Here is an 11,657-nt window from a genome sequence, read left to right on the forward strand (position 1 = left end):
TCCCCGGGGAACTCCGAGACAGCCCCGCTCTTGTCCGCGGCCCGGCCTAATCCCCGCGGCGGGGCGGGCGCGGACCCGCAGCCAAATCCTGGTCAGCTGAGGAGCTCAGGCGCTGGCGGGGAGACGGCGAGAGCGAAGGATGGCTCCGAGGCGCACGGTAACCGCTCGTTCTTGTCTCTGGTAGCGGGAGGCTGCGGGTTCTGCGCGGAGTTGGAGGGGGACAGTGCGTGTGCAGCGGTGTTAGAGGTGGGAAAGCTCTCCCTGGCTGCTGTGAGGCTTTAGCAAAGTTGGACGTTTCTGTCACAGAAAAGTTCTGAACCGTGGAGGAGTGTCCCGGTAGCAAAAAAAAAAAACCCAAAACAATACAACAAAACAAAAATAATAACAAACCAAACAAAAAAACAACCAAAAAAACCCCAAACAAACAAACCAACAAAACCCAGCTATGTCCTAATATAATAGTAACCTAATTTCTCTGGCACCTTTTATTCCTGTAATGTAGTCTTACTAAATTTTGCAAAGGAAATCCAATTCAGCCCATGCTCAGAATGGAGCACCAGCCGCTGCTCAGAGGGTCTAGCTCACCCAGCAAGGTAAGCAGAACTGTCCTGGCCTCAGAATGTGGATCCTGCAGGGAGTCTGTAGTTTTAGCAGTGATGCACGAATGTGAAATGCGCTGATGTTTCATGTTAGCTTTTAAACAGAAAAGCATTAGGGCTGATAAAGTTCTGTGCTTTCCTTGGACACCTAACTGTGTTATACAATGGAAGCTATAAAAGCATGTTTTCTGATTCTCGTGTTTTACATTGAATGTAAGTTGAATTTTGTTTGTGTTGTGTTTCTGAGATGAGGTGAAAGTTCCTATAAACTGTCAGGAGTTCAGTAGCTTACAGAACAGATGAGGCTGTTGTCTGTGCTCTCTCCAAGAAATCAGGGCTCAAACTCCAATGTGAGATAACATGTCAGTGTAATGAGCTGACTGATTTTGGGCCGGAAGAACAAAAGATCTGTCATAACAAAACTTATGTGATGTATATTAATGATTTTGGGTTGTTTGTTTATTTTCTGTCTTTTCTAGATTCCAGGTTGTACCCATGAGACACACAAAATACCTTTACAGTACTTGGTTAACGGAAAGGTCTGAGCATGCAGTGCCAGTATTTACCTCCTCTAGTTTTATTTTTTCTACCATACTCACTGCAGCCCTTATTTATCACTCTTGATTCATTGTAATTTCGAGAAACACTTTTTACTCTCGGAAACTGCAAGGAAATGTTAATTGGATTTTACTTTATTAAGATCAATTTCAACTTCTGAGTTTTAGTCCTGAAGCAAGGAAGTTTTGGTGAATTATCTTTAGGAAACACACAGCTCTTTCAGAATACACTATAGTATCTGGAATAACTCAGCATTTCTGGGAACTGGACCAAGAATGAGAATGATGAAGAATTAGTCTACATACCTTACAATGAGAAATTCAGGGAGTTCAAATTTATAAAAATGAAGGAAGGGGAAATTTGATCACTGAAGTGCCTTTGGTATAGGAGAGGTCGTCGTGTCCAGCTGAAGTTAGACAATAAGATACTATGAGATGAAATTAGGACCTAATTTTAAATGAAAGGGTTGCTAGACATTCGAACTGGATGTTATTTTTAGTATGATCGTATTCAGTAAAAAGTAGAGTCAGAAAGCACCACATGAGATAACCAAACGCTGTACAAACCTCTGGAGATCTCTGACCCAGAGGTCTCATCCAAAGTATAATGTTTTATGACCAATTAGACTTTTGAGATTTAAATGTATCATAACAGTAATTTATATTTACCTTAAAACTGATGAATCTGTGACTCTATTAATTTTAATTTATAAATACTGATTTAGGAATATAACTAGGTAATCATTATTGAAAAATTAAAAAATGCATGCCAATGTACTTCAGATTGAATACTATTATCAGTGAACAGTATGTTGTAATTTAAGATACTAAGGCTTAGCAATTGCCAACTTGCAGACATTGAGTAATCATTTTAGGGACTTGCAGTGGGAAATAAAATATTGTTATTTCTCACATCTTGGTCGAAACGTGTGTCAAAGAAATGGGAATTTGGTTAATTCTTATACTGAATCATTGTGCCTCTAACACTAAACATAAACAGTCCTTGCATTAAAAACAGACACCATGAGATGTGTGGCTCATGCAAAAAGCATTTCCTCAGTTCCCAATAAAACCTGCAGTGGTTATGTTGCCTACATTTAATCTGGAGACTTGTGATTGTGGCAACTCTAAAGGCTGTTAATGATCAAGGCTGAAGTCAGTGTGAAATGCTTCTTCTGCTGCAGGTATTTGGGGGTTCATGCAGTTTTCTAAACAAATATTTTCACTGTTCCAAAGTAAAAACATGATGTATTTCACCACGATTTTCTCCTAGATATTACATGTGTGTGTGTTCAAGGACCTCTCTCTTTTCATACCCATTACACTTTCTTTTGTTCTCTAGCTCCCCAGCTGGACATTGTTCCTGGCTGTTTGTGCTGTTGGAATTGGAGGGGCCTTTCAGTATGGGTATAATGTCTCCATTATCAATGCACCCACACAGGTAAAAGCTCATCTCTTGTTCACAGGGCTGTTTCCTCTCTAGCTCAGCCAAGAGGCCAAATGTGCTTCTGCTGCCATTGCAGTGGGAACCAACACAGGCTTCCTCTCATGTGAAGGATACTTGTTGGTTTCTCAAAGGGTTTCATGTGAATTTCTCTGTGAGTACACCCCGTCAGAGGTATTCTGTGTCAGATATAAGGTGCCAAATAGGCCACATAAATACCTCTGCTAAGTATGTTTTAGAAGGATTAACTGAATAAATATCTTTTTCAGTTACGCCTTTGACTAAAATAGCCCAGAACATTAAGAATAGAATAGAACAGAACATTTTCAGTTGAAAGTTTCAATGACAACCTAGTCCAACTGCCTGACCACTTCAGAGCTGACCAAAAGTTAAAGTGTGTTACTAGGGGTATTGTCCAAATGCTCTTGGGGCACTGACCACTTCTCTAGGAAGACTGTTCCAGTGTTTCTGTAGGATGTCACCACTGTTTCTCCTAACATCAAGTTTAAGCCTCCCCTGACACAGCTTGGAACCATTCCCACACCTCCTGTCACCGGATAGCAGGGAAAAAGGATACTTGTCCATGGTAAGGCAGCTTACTGAAAAAGATCTTCTTAGGGAGTCAAAAAGTTGCATCTGTAGTGGCTGAGTAACTTGTAGGTATTTTCATCTACTTGTTACTTGTGATTCTTTGCCAGGGCCTCAAGGATTTTGCCTATTTTGTGGATGACTCAAGAGGATCTGAGCAAATGGTCTTGTGAAAGCGATGGATATAATTTTCTGCCATCAGCTGATTGATTTGCTTGTGAAACTGTGAAGACTGAATTTGCTATAACACTGTATGCTTTTTACAAAGCTTAAAAGAAGCTGTTTGTGAAAGAACATGTAATATGCTGGAAACAGAGGGACAGTCCAGGAACTTTGTCCTTCTTTAAAGTCTTCGTTTACTGGCAAAGAACAGGAGTCTCTTATTACAGATACGTGTCAGTTCAGGAGTTTCTAAACACAGATTTTGGGAGAACAAGCATTTAGAATAACAGTTTAAAATTTCTGACACATGAATACTCTTAAGAAAAGTGGAGTATTACTAGAGTTGCAAAAGGGATTTTATTATGACTTGTTGGATTACACAAAGGCAGGAAGATTTAGATCAAGTGTCAGAATGAGTCTCCTGACTGTACAATATTTTAGGTTGTAAGGCCTCTGTGCTCTGAGATGTTCCTAAAATCAGTAGGACCAATCATCCACCACGTGCAGGGTGGTGTTTCTCCTGTGGTGCAGCACAGCCAACCTGAGCCAGGGCACAAAGCAGAGCTGCTCAGCAGCCTTTGATGTGTGTGAGGAGTAGGAAACAGTGTTGCAGTCAAGGAAGACTCTGCTAGACATTGATGTTTTTAGTATAATGCAAATAAGGTGATATCTTTTGTTAGCTCCCAGAATTGTTTTTCAGGATTGGGGTGCAAGTTATTTGTAGTGCTGTGCTGTAGGGCTGCACATAATGCTATACATTCATCGTTCTTTTCTACTGCAGCATATACACAAGTTCTTAAACGAAACCTGGACTAGTCGTTATCACAAGGAACTAAATCCAGATTTGCTGACTTTCCTGTGGTCTGTCATTGCTTCTATCTTTTCCCTTGGAGGCCTGTGTGGAGCCCTGATGGGAGGCAGCATGGCCATTCGCCTGGGCAGGTCAGTGCAGCAGCAGGAATGTAGCAGCACCTTTGCTTTTCCTACCTTCTTACTGGATTAGAAAGAAAATAAACGGAAAAAGAGTGGGAGAAAAGGGTACCTTGAGTACCTATACATGTTTTTCACTTCAAAACAGTTTTCTAGCAGAGTTTTACAGTTTATTCCAATGTGACTTTAAAGGATGAGGCCTGAATGATATAACCTTCCAGTTTAGTCTTCCCATAACATTTACTGAAATCTGAGTAGGAGAACATGTTTGCAAACATGGGTGTGTCCCCCCATTTGCAGCCTTTGTGCCAGTAAGGACACGCTGCCTCTTCTGTTGCACTTCATGTGTGTAAATGAACAAACCCTGCTCCTATCTTGTCAGGCATTCTGTCGTATTTATGCATTATTATTATGTTTAGACACTTTAAAAAACAGAAGCATTTTATCAGATGTTTGGGTTTCCAGGAAATAGCACGTTTCTTCAATATAAAGCCCATTTTTTCCCATATTACCAGAAAGGAAAACTTTTTAAGAAACATATTTTTGCAGGTTTCCTTAATGTCTGGTTGATTTTTTTAGTTTGGGGGTTTTTTTTTATTGTTTTGTTTTTGTTTGTTTGTTTCAAATGGTTTGGTTGTGGTGGTGTGTTTTTTGTTTGTTTCATTCTTGTTGTTTTTTGTTTTTTCCTCTTTAGGAAAGGAGCTCTTTTGATGAATAATATTATAGCAATACTAGCTTCCATTTTAATGGGGATCAGTTATCCTACAGGATTGTTTGAGTTACTGATTGCTGGAAGGTTTTTGATTGGCATAAATTCAGGTGAATGATTCCCTATTCCTACTCTCAGTAAACTATGGTGAATGATAAATTATTGTTACTGCTGATTCTTTAGGTTTTATGATATGTGCTTATGACAAAAATGTTCTGTAGTCTAATTTGGAATCTGAAGGCAGATAAATTAATAGGAAATTACCTAAGTCTGATTTCCTTCATGTTTTGGTTTAGTAACTCTTTGCAAAGCAATTTCTATTGATAGGAAAATGTTCTTCCATTTACTTGCAGGTATTGGATTCTGTGTGCAGCCTTTGTATATTGGAGAGATTGCCCCAAAACATCTAAGAGGTGGCTTGGCCATGGGGACTTCCATCTTTCTGACTGGGGGGATTCTGACAGGACAAATAATTGGTTTGAGGTTAGAAATACTTTTTTTTTTCCCTGTCTTGTGTTACTCCCATGTAAAGAATTCCAGTTTCCTGCAGCTCCTTGCAGAACATTCCTTGTGCCATTGTAGCATTAGAATTCACAGACAAGGAGGAAGAAAACCCTGCTTTGGTCACCTTATTCCTACAACTGCCAGCCATCAGCACTGTCTCCTTAGGGAAGTAGTCTCAGTTTAGATAGAGTCAGCCAGAACAGCATCAATAAAACAGGTACACTTGTGCTGAGTTCATGTTTTCTGCCAGTTTGTTGCTGGAGACAGTGAATGTTCACAAGACAGGACTTGGGAGCAAAGCACTTATCATTTCTGTGCTGTAGCACTACCTCTGGTTTTGTCCTTGGTGAAATCAGAGGAGGTTGCTGGGCCTTCATCCAGCTGGATCTTAAGTTCCAAGAGCAGAGGCTGCATTCATAGTAACCAGTAGCTGATTATTATATTTCTTTACCTTCTTTATCCACACCTTCTTTTTCACACAGGGAATTATTGGGTGAAGAAAAGTATTGGCCTCTGTTGCTATCCAGCAGCTGTTTTCCAGCATTTGCCCAACTTTTATTGCTGCCGTGGTTTCCTGAAAGTCCCAGATACCTTCTTATTGACAGAGGTGATGAGCTGAGCTGTGCCAAAGGTAACATAGAGCATCTATACTTTCTGTGTCTTCAGAAGGGTACAATGACTATATTGGGTTCCAGATTCTCCTTTTATCTTCATCTACACAGCACAGTTATATCACCTAGTGCTTTTTGGCCCATGTTTTTCCTCCAGTGAGCTTATGTGGAAAAAGGGATTATGGAACTCTGGAGCCTGTGATGGATTGTGAGCAAAACTTTATTATCCTGTTTCAAATATAACTTCATGTTTTGTTACTCTTTAATGAAATTTCTAAAGGTTTCATACTTTTTCTCTTGGACAAAGTAACATCTGTGAATTACTGAACCTCTCACTGGATTGCTCATTTCTCAGGTCACGTCACAGATTAAGTATTAATTACATCAGATATTTTCTTCCCTTCAGTGGTAGTGTTGTACTTTTCCTGTAAGAAATTGTTGGAAAGAATCTAAAAAGGAGATGGCATAAGTAGCTGAAAAATTGCAGAGCTTTTTACTGAAAAAGGGTGATTCATTGGTTATTTGAGCAGAAAACTCCTAAATCCTCCATTTTCTGAACAGTTACCTCTTAAATACCTTTACTTTCCCTTTTTATATCATGTGGGAGAACTATGACAGCTTAAACTTTTACCTTTACCTTTGAGAGATCTATGATTGCTCTCCTTTTATTCAAACCCTACTCAAGAAACAACTGTACTTTCATAGCTTTGAGTTCTGCAGAAAGGAGCAAATGAAGCCCACGCACTACTAGAATTTGTAAGATAGAAATTCAGATTAGTTGTAATTTTTTTTATCCTGAAATTACACAATTTTCTTTATACTGCAAGAAGAAACTAATTATCACAAGAGATTTATTTTATTTCTGCCTAGAATATAAGCAAAACACTTCAAACTGGTAAGAGTGCCCTTTAATGGAAAGACTGTTTGGAGGTCTGGGGATGAGATATAAAATATTTTGCTTGGTGAATATTTCAAGGTCAGATATTCCTCTTAAAAAAAAGTAAAGGAACACCACAGAATCCTCCAAATCCACCACAGCAAAAAATGTTGAAAAACCAGCAAAGAAAAAAACAAGTCACAAACCAAAGTTTTCCTATCCTAGCAAAAGCCTGGTCATTGTGGAAGGAGATGATTTTCCAGGAGTTGTGGTTAATAGGTAAACATAAAGGAAGTTTTTTTTTCTGGTTTTAGCTTTGAAGCGATTTCATGGCTCTTCAGAGTATCGAAGGGAGATGGAAGACATCCAGCGGGAATCTTCTGCCTTAGATGGGGAGAAGCCCAAGAAGCCCTGGCAGTTGTTCACCGATCGTGGTGTGAGATGGCAGCTCATCACTGTGATCGTGATGACCACGGGCCAACAGCTCAGCGGGATAAATGCTGTAAGATTTCATATGAATTAACAGCTTAAATAATGATTTAATTCCCATCTGTTTTTCAGCCATTTGTTAACACAAAGGATCCGCTTAGAGAAGCTCAGAGAAATGGGATAAGTGGGAAAGAATATCTGTGCATTATTTCAGTGTTTCCCTTTTTTTTTAAATTTTTTTTTTCTCATTTCTGTGTTTCTGGTATGCAAATTTCTTTAAAGAATGACTTGATTGTTGTGTTTAATTCTTCTGAAAAAGTAAATAAATGTGGATCAGCTTATCTCTTTGTGTCTGGTTTAGGAATATGAAGCATTATAAGTTGAATAATTTTACTTGCTTCTCTGATAGCAATATACTTACACAGACATGAATTTAACACATTCCTTTTGGTGCTTATGTGGGATTAGTAACTCACAATATAAAATACATTGAGCTGCGTGCTTAGTATGAACTAGACTTTGTTTCCAGTCAATGTTTTAACTACCAGGAAAGCCTCATTGTTGTTTGTTTTTTTTTTCTGTTGCAGATTTACTTCTATGCAACTTACATTTTTGAAGCAGCTGGGATCTCAGCTGAGAAAATCCCGTATGTGACACTCGGCACTGGAGCTTGTGAATGCCTCACAGCCCTCTCCTGTGTAAGGAGCAATTTGTTCTACCTCCTAGCACAAAGAGTAATGATGCTTCTTGAAGAACATTGGTAAAAATGAGATCAGTATATTAACAGAAGATTATGTCTTGTCCACAGGGTTTACTGATAGACTACGTGGGAAGAAGATACCTCATCATTGGGGGTTATCTCCTCATGACCCTCTGGTGCACTGTTCTAACCTTGTCTCTGACTTACCAGGTGCAAAGGACTCATTCCTATTACATGATGTGATTGTAGTGAGTGAAAAGTGACAGGATAAGGGGGAATGGGTTTAAACTGTAAGAGAGTAGGTTAGATTGGGTATTAGGAAGAAATTCTGCCCTGTGAGGGGGGTGAGGCCCTGGCACAGGCTGCCCAGAGAAGCTGTGGCTGCCCCATCCCTGGAAGTGTCCAAGGCCAGGTTGGACAGGGCTTGGATCTGCCTTTTATTTTATTTCTGCCTAGAATATAAGCAAAACACTTCAAACTGGTAAGAGTGCCCTTTAATGGAAAGACTGTTCCGTGGCAGGGGGGTGGGAACTAGATGATCTTTAAGGTCCCTTCCAACCCAAACCATAACTATGATTATGTGATTCTGTGATACAATTTAGTAAAAATTATTGAATGAACACTATTTAAATTCTCCAAAGCAGTACTGTTAAATTAATTAGCTGTAAACAGTCATGAGTGACTGCTGTCTTACTTTCAGTAACATACAAAAGGAAATGTAACTGTTAAGCTGAACTTTAAAACTGGCTTATCAAAATCTGAACTAAACCTTCTCATTCTTTTCTGTTCCAGGACCTATACTCCTGGGTGCCTTACGTGAGCATGATGTGTATATTTGCCTTCATCCTGAGCTTTGGGCTGGGACCAGGTACTGCACAGGAATGTGTGTCCAAGTGGTGGAAGGTCTGGGAGGGAAAGGGAGTGTTGGCAGTGCTGCTGTGCTCACCAGGCAGGACGTCTTCACGGTGCAGCTGCTGGTGCTCTGCCCAAGGAACCCAAGTGAGCCCATCCTGTAGCCCAAAACTGAGGCTTACCATGCACCCTTCTGGGGCAGCTGTGTGTGAGGGAGGGCTTAGTTCTGGCCTTCAGAGCACAGGAGTTATTCACAGAGCAAGAAGCAGGCTGTGACCCCTCAGATGGGGCCCTGCTCCCTGAGCAGTGTTGCTGAAATGCAGCTGTTTTAGTGGCTCCTTCCTGCCAGGGCAGTAGCCTCAGAAGTGCACTGTTAGGAATCATAACAGATCAGCTAGTGGCATGTTCAAAAGCAACTCATTTTTTTCTGGCATTAGACATACCACAGGTGGACATTTAGCACAATACTCTGTTCTCTTCCTGACCCATTCCCAGGTGGCATAACCAACACCCTGATAGCTGAGTTATTTGTACAGTCCTCACGTCCTGCTGCTTACATGATTGGAGGGACTCTTAGCTGGATTAGTTTCTTCACAATTGGAATGCTCTTTCCCTTTATAGTGGTAAGTATGCACAGCACAATTTCCTGATGGTTGTTGCACCGCCCACTTCATCTGCTCCCAGGTTCCATTCCATTGCTTATATTGTATTATATACACTTGTATATATTATTCAGTGACACTTGAAGAGGATGCACACTGCCCCTCAAATGAGTTTGACTAGATTCATTCAGTCTTAGAATATTTTTTAGATCTCACAGAAACAATAAACCACGATAAATGAAAATTAAAAGGAATGCATGGGGGATAATTCTCATGTTCAGATTAAAAAAAATGAAAAAGCTATCAAAAAAAGAAAAAAATCAGATATTGAGATTCAGATAACACATTTCTTAACAGTGCCTTGTGCTTTTATGGCAGAGTAAAATGAAGGTAGTACCTCTGGTGGCCACCTCTGAGAGCTCACTGAACTGACAGAGGGTTTTGTGAGCAGATTATTAGGAAAGGCAACACAGGGTTTCATGTCCAGTTTTGTATCTTTTAGCACTTGCTCTTGAGAATGAAACCTGCAGGAACATCATGCAGCAGGGTATTTGGATCTGCCTGTTCTTTCTTTGTGGTTGAGCTCTGTTTCTCAATAAGACAGATGGGTTTTTTTAATGTATAGCACTGAAAAATGTTAATATTCCAGAAAAAGGTAAATCATATAATCTTAAAAAATGTGACAGCTAAAAAGCAAATGTTGAGTTTTCCCTAGACTGTGAATTGTTTAGTGTTCAAATAGTTGATCTTATTTTTTTCAAATAAAAGACTACCCAGTCTATTGCACAGCACTTGATAGTCTTTTATCGAAAAAAAATAAAATTTTGAAAAGTTACATGTAAAGGATAGATTGCATGACTTTATTAAAAATATCTGAGCAGCACTGTTAGGTGTGAATGGAAATAAAAAGCTGCTTGTTTCTCAAACCTGCTGTTACACTTGAAATATGTTGCAATCAATTCATTTTCAGAATGGACTGAAGCAGTATTGTTTTCTGGTGTTCTTACTGGAGTGCTCCTTTGTTGCTGCTTTCATCTTCTTTGTAATTCCTGAGACAAAAAACAAATCTTTTCTGGAAATCAAAAAGGAATTTCACAAGCTTAATTTTGGAAGAAATACCAGAAAAAAGGAAACAGAGCTTTATGAAAGAACACAACTTCAAGATGAATTTTTAAAAAATCCTTCATAATTTTATGGCTGTAACAGAACTTCAGTGAGAATTACAAACTAAATTAGGAGTGTAATACATGATCAAGTGCCTTATTAAATTCTCCCGTGTATTTAGGGGAAGTGTAACTAAAGGCAAGTTAATATTGCTGAAATGCTGTTAAAACATGTATTGCTGAAATACTATTAACAACATATTATATATTATCCATAGAAGACTTGACATTTAACTGTAACCTGATGCTGTAGGGATGCAGAAATGCCAGGGAGGATGTTCAGTGAACGCCCCTGGCAGATTTCTGTGGATAATTCAGTGGCTCTTCTTGCATTTCAAAGCCCCATCTTCAGGTCATCGAGCACATCCAAAGGCTTCACTGAGTAAAACACTGAGTTCTTGTTAAAACCCAAACAAGGACTGACCTGCTGAAAACTGGTATTTGAAATATTCCAGTTAATGTAGAAATAGGGGTATTTAGTTGCCATTTTTCACTCTTTCTTTACCCAGTCCTACTACTGTAACTGTACAACAACGGTATAGCACCTCTCTGAATTACTGGTATTTGTAATAAAGACTTGTATCCTAATAAAACAGTTTCTGGGGTTTGAATTTGGGTTTATTTTTTTTCTCTAATCTAGCATCTTAACATTTTAAACTATGCAACAGGGTAAAACCTCTTCTAGTTTTAAAGGTCAGTTCTCATCAGACTGAGATCAACATACCAAAAGCATTCAGTAGTGGAAAGCACAGATGACAGGAACTAAATACTTTTTACCTCATAAGAATTTTCAAGCTGGTGTGAGAGAACACACACAAGGGGACTACAGAAAGCCTGCAGCAGGACATACTGAATGAGCTTTCTGCTTATCTCTAGCATTTTGTCCAGGACACTTTCTCAACTTAAAATACATTCTCCATATTTCAGTAA

General features: G+C 39.3%; 1 protein-coding gene across 5 annotated transcripts; it reads left to right on the plus strand.

Annotated features, from left to right (window-relative positions):
• Window positions 1-6: 6 nt before the first annotated feature.
• On the plus strand, window positions 7-11,338 carry LOC116795620 (solute carrier family 2, facilitated glucose transporter member 11-like). Of its 5 annotated transcripts, XM_032705424.1 has the most exons (13): window positions 7-157; window positions 503-593; window positions 2,499-2,597; window positions 4,132-4,292; window positions 4,975-5,099; window positions 5,343-5,472; window positions 5,976-6,124; window positions 7,296-7,483; window positions 7,998-8,108; window positions 8,219-8,320; window positions 8,903-8,978; window positions 9,458-9,585; window positions 10,535-10,753. In XM_032705424.1, the coding sequence occupies exons 2-13, from the start codon at window positions 540-542 to the stop codon at window positions 10,751-10,753; spliced, it is 1,542 nt and encodes a 513-aa protein (XP_032561315.1). In that variant the 5' UTR covers window positions 7-157; window positions 503-539. The 5 variants fall into 5 exon arrangements, with proteins under 5 accessions (XP_032561315.1, XP_032561316.1, XP_032561318.1 ...); XM_032705425.1 differs by lacking the exon at window positions 503-593 and having other exon boundaries at window positions 9-157; window positions 10,535-11,313; XM_032705423.1 differs by lacking the exon at window positions 7-157 and having other exon boundaries at window positions 199-593; window positions 10,535-11,338.
• Window positions 11,339-11,657: the final 319 nt, after the last annotated feature.

This window comes from Chiroxiphia lanceolata, chromosome 18 (genome assembly GCF_009829145.1).
Source record: "Chiroxiphia lanceolata isolate bChiLan1 chromosome 18, bChiLan1.pri, whole genome shotgun sequence".
In the NCBI taxonomy this organism is placed as follows: Eukaryota; Metazoa; Chordata; class Aves; order Passeriformes; family Pipridae; genus Chiroxiphia; species Chiroxiphia lanceolata.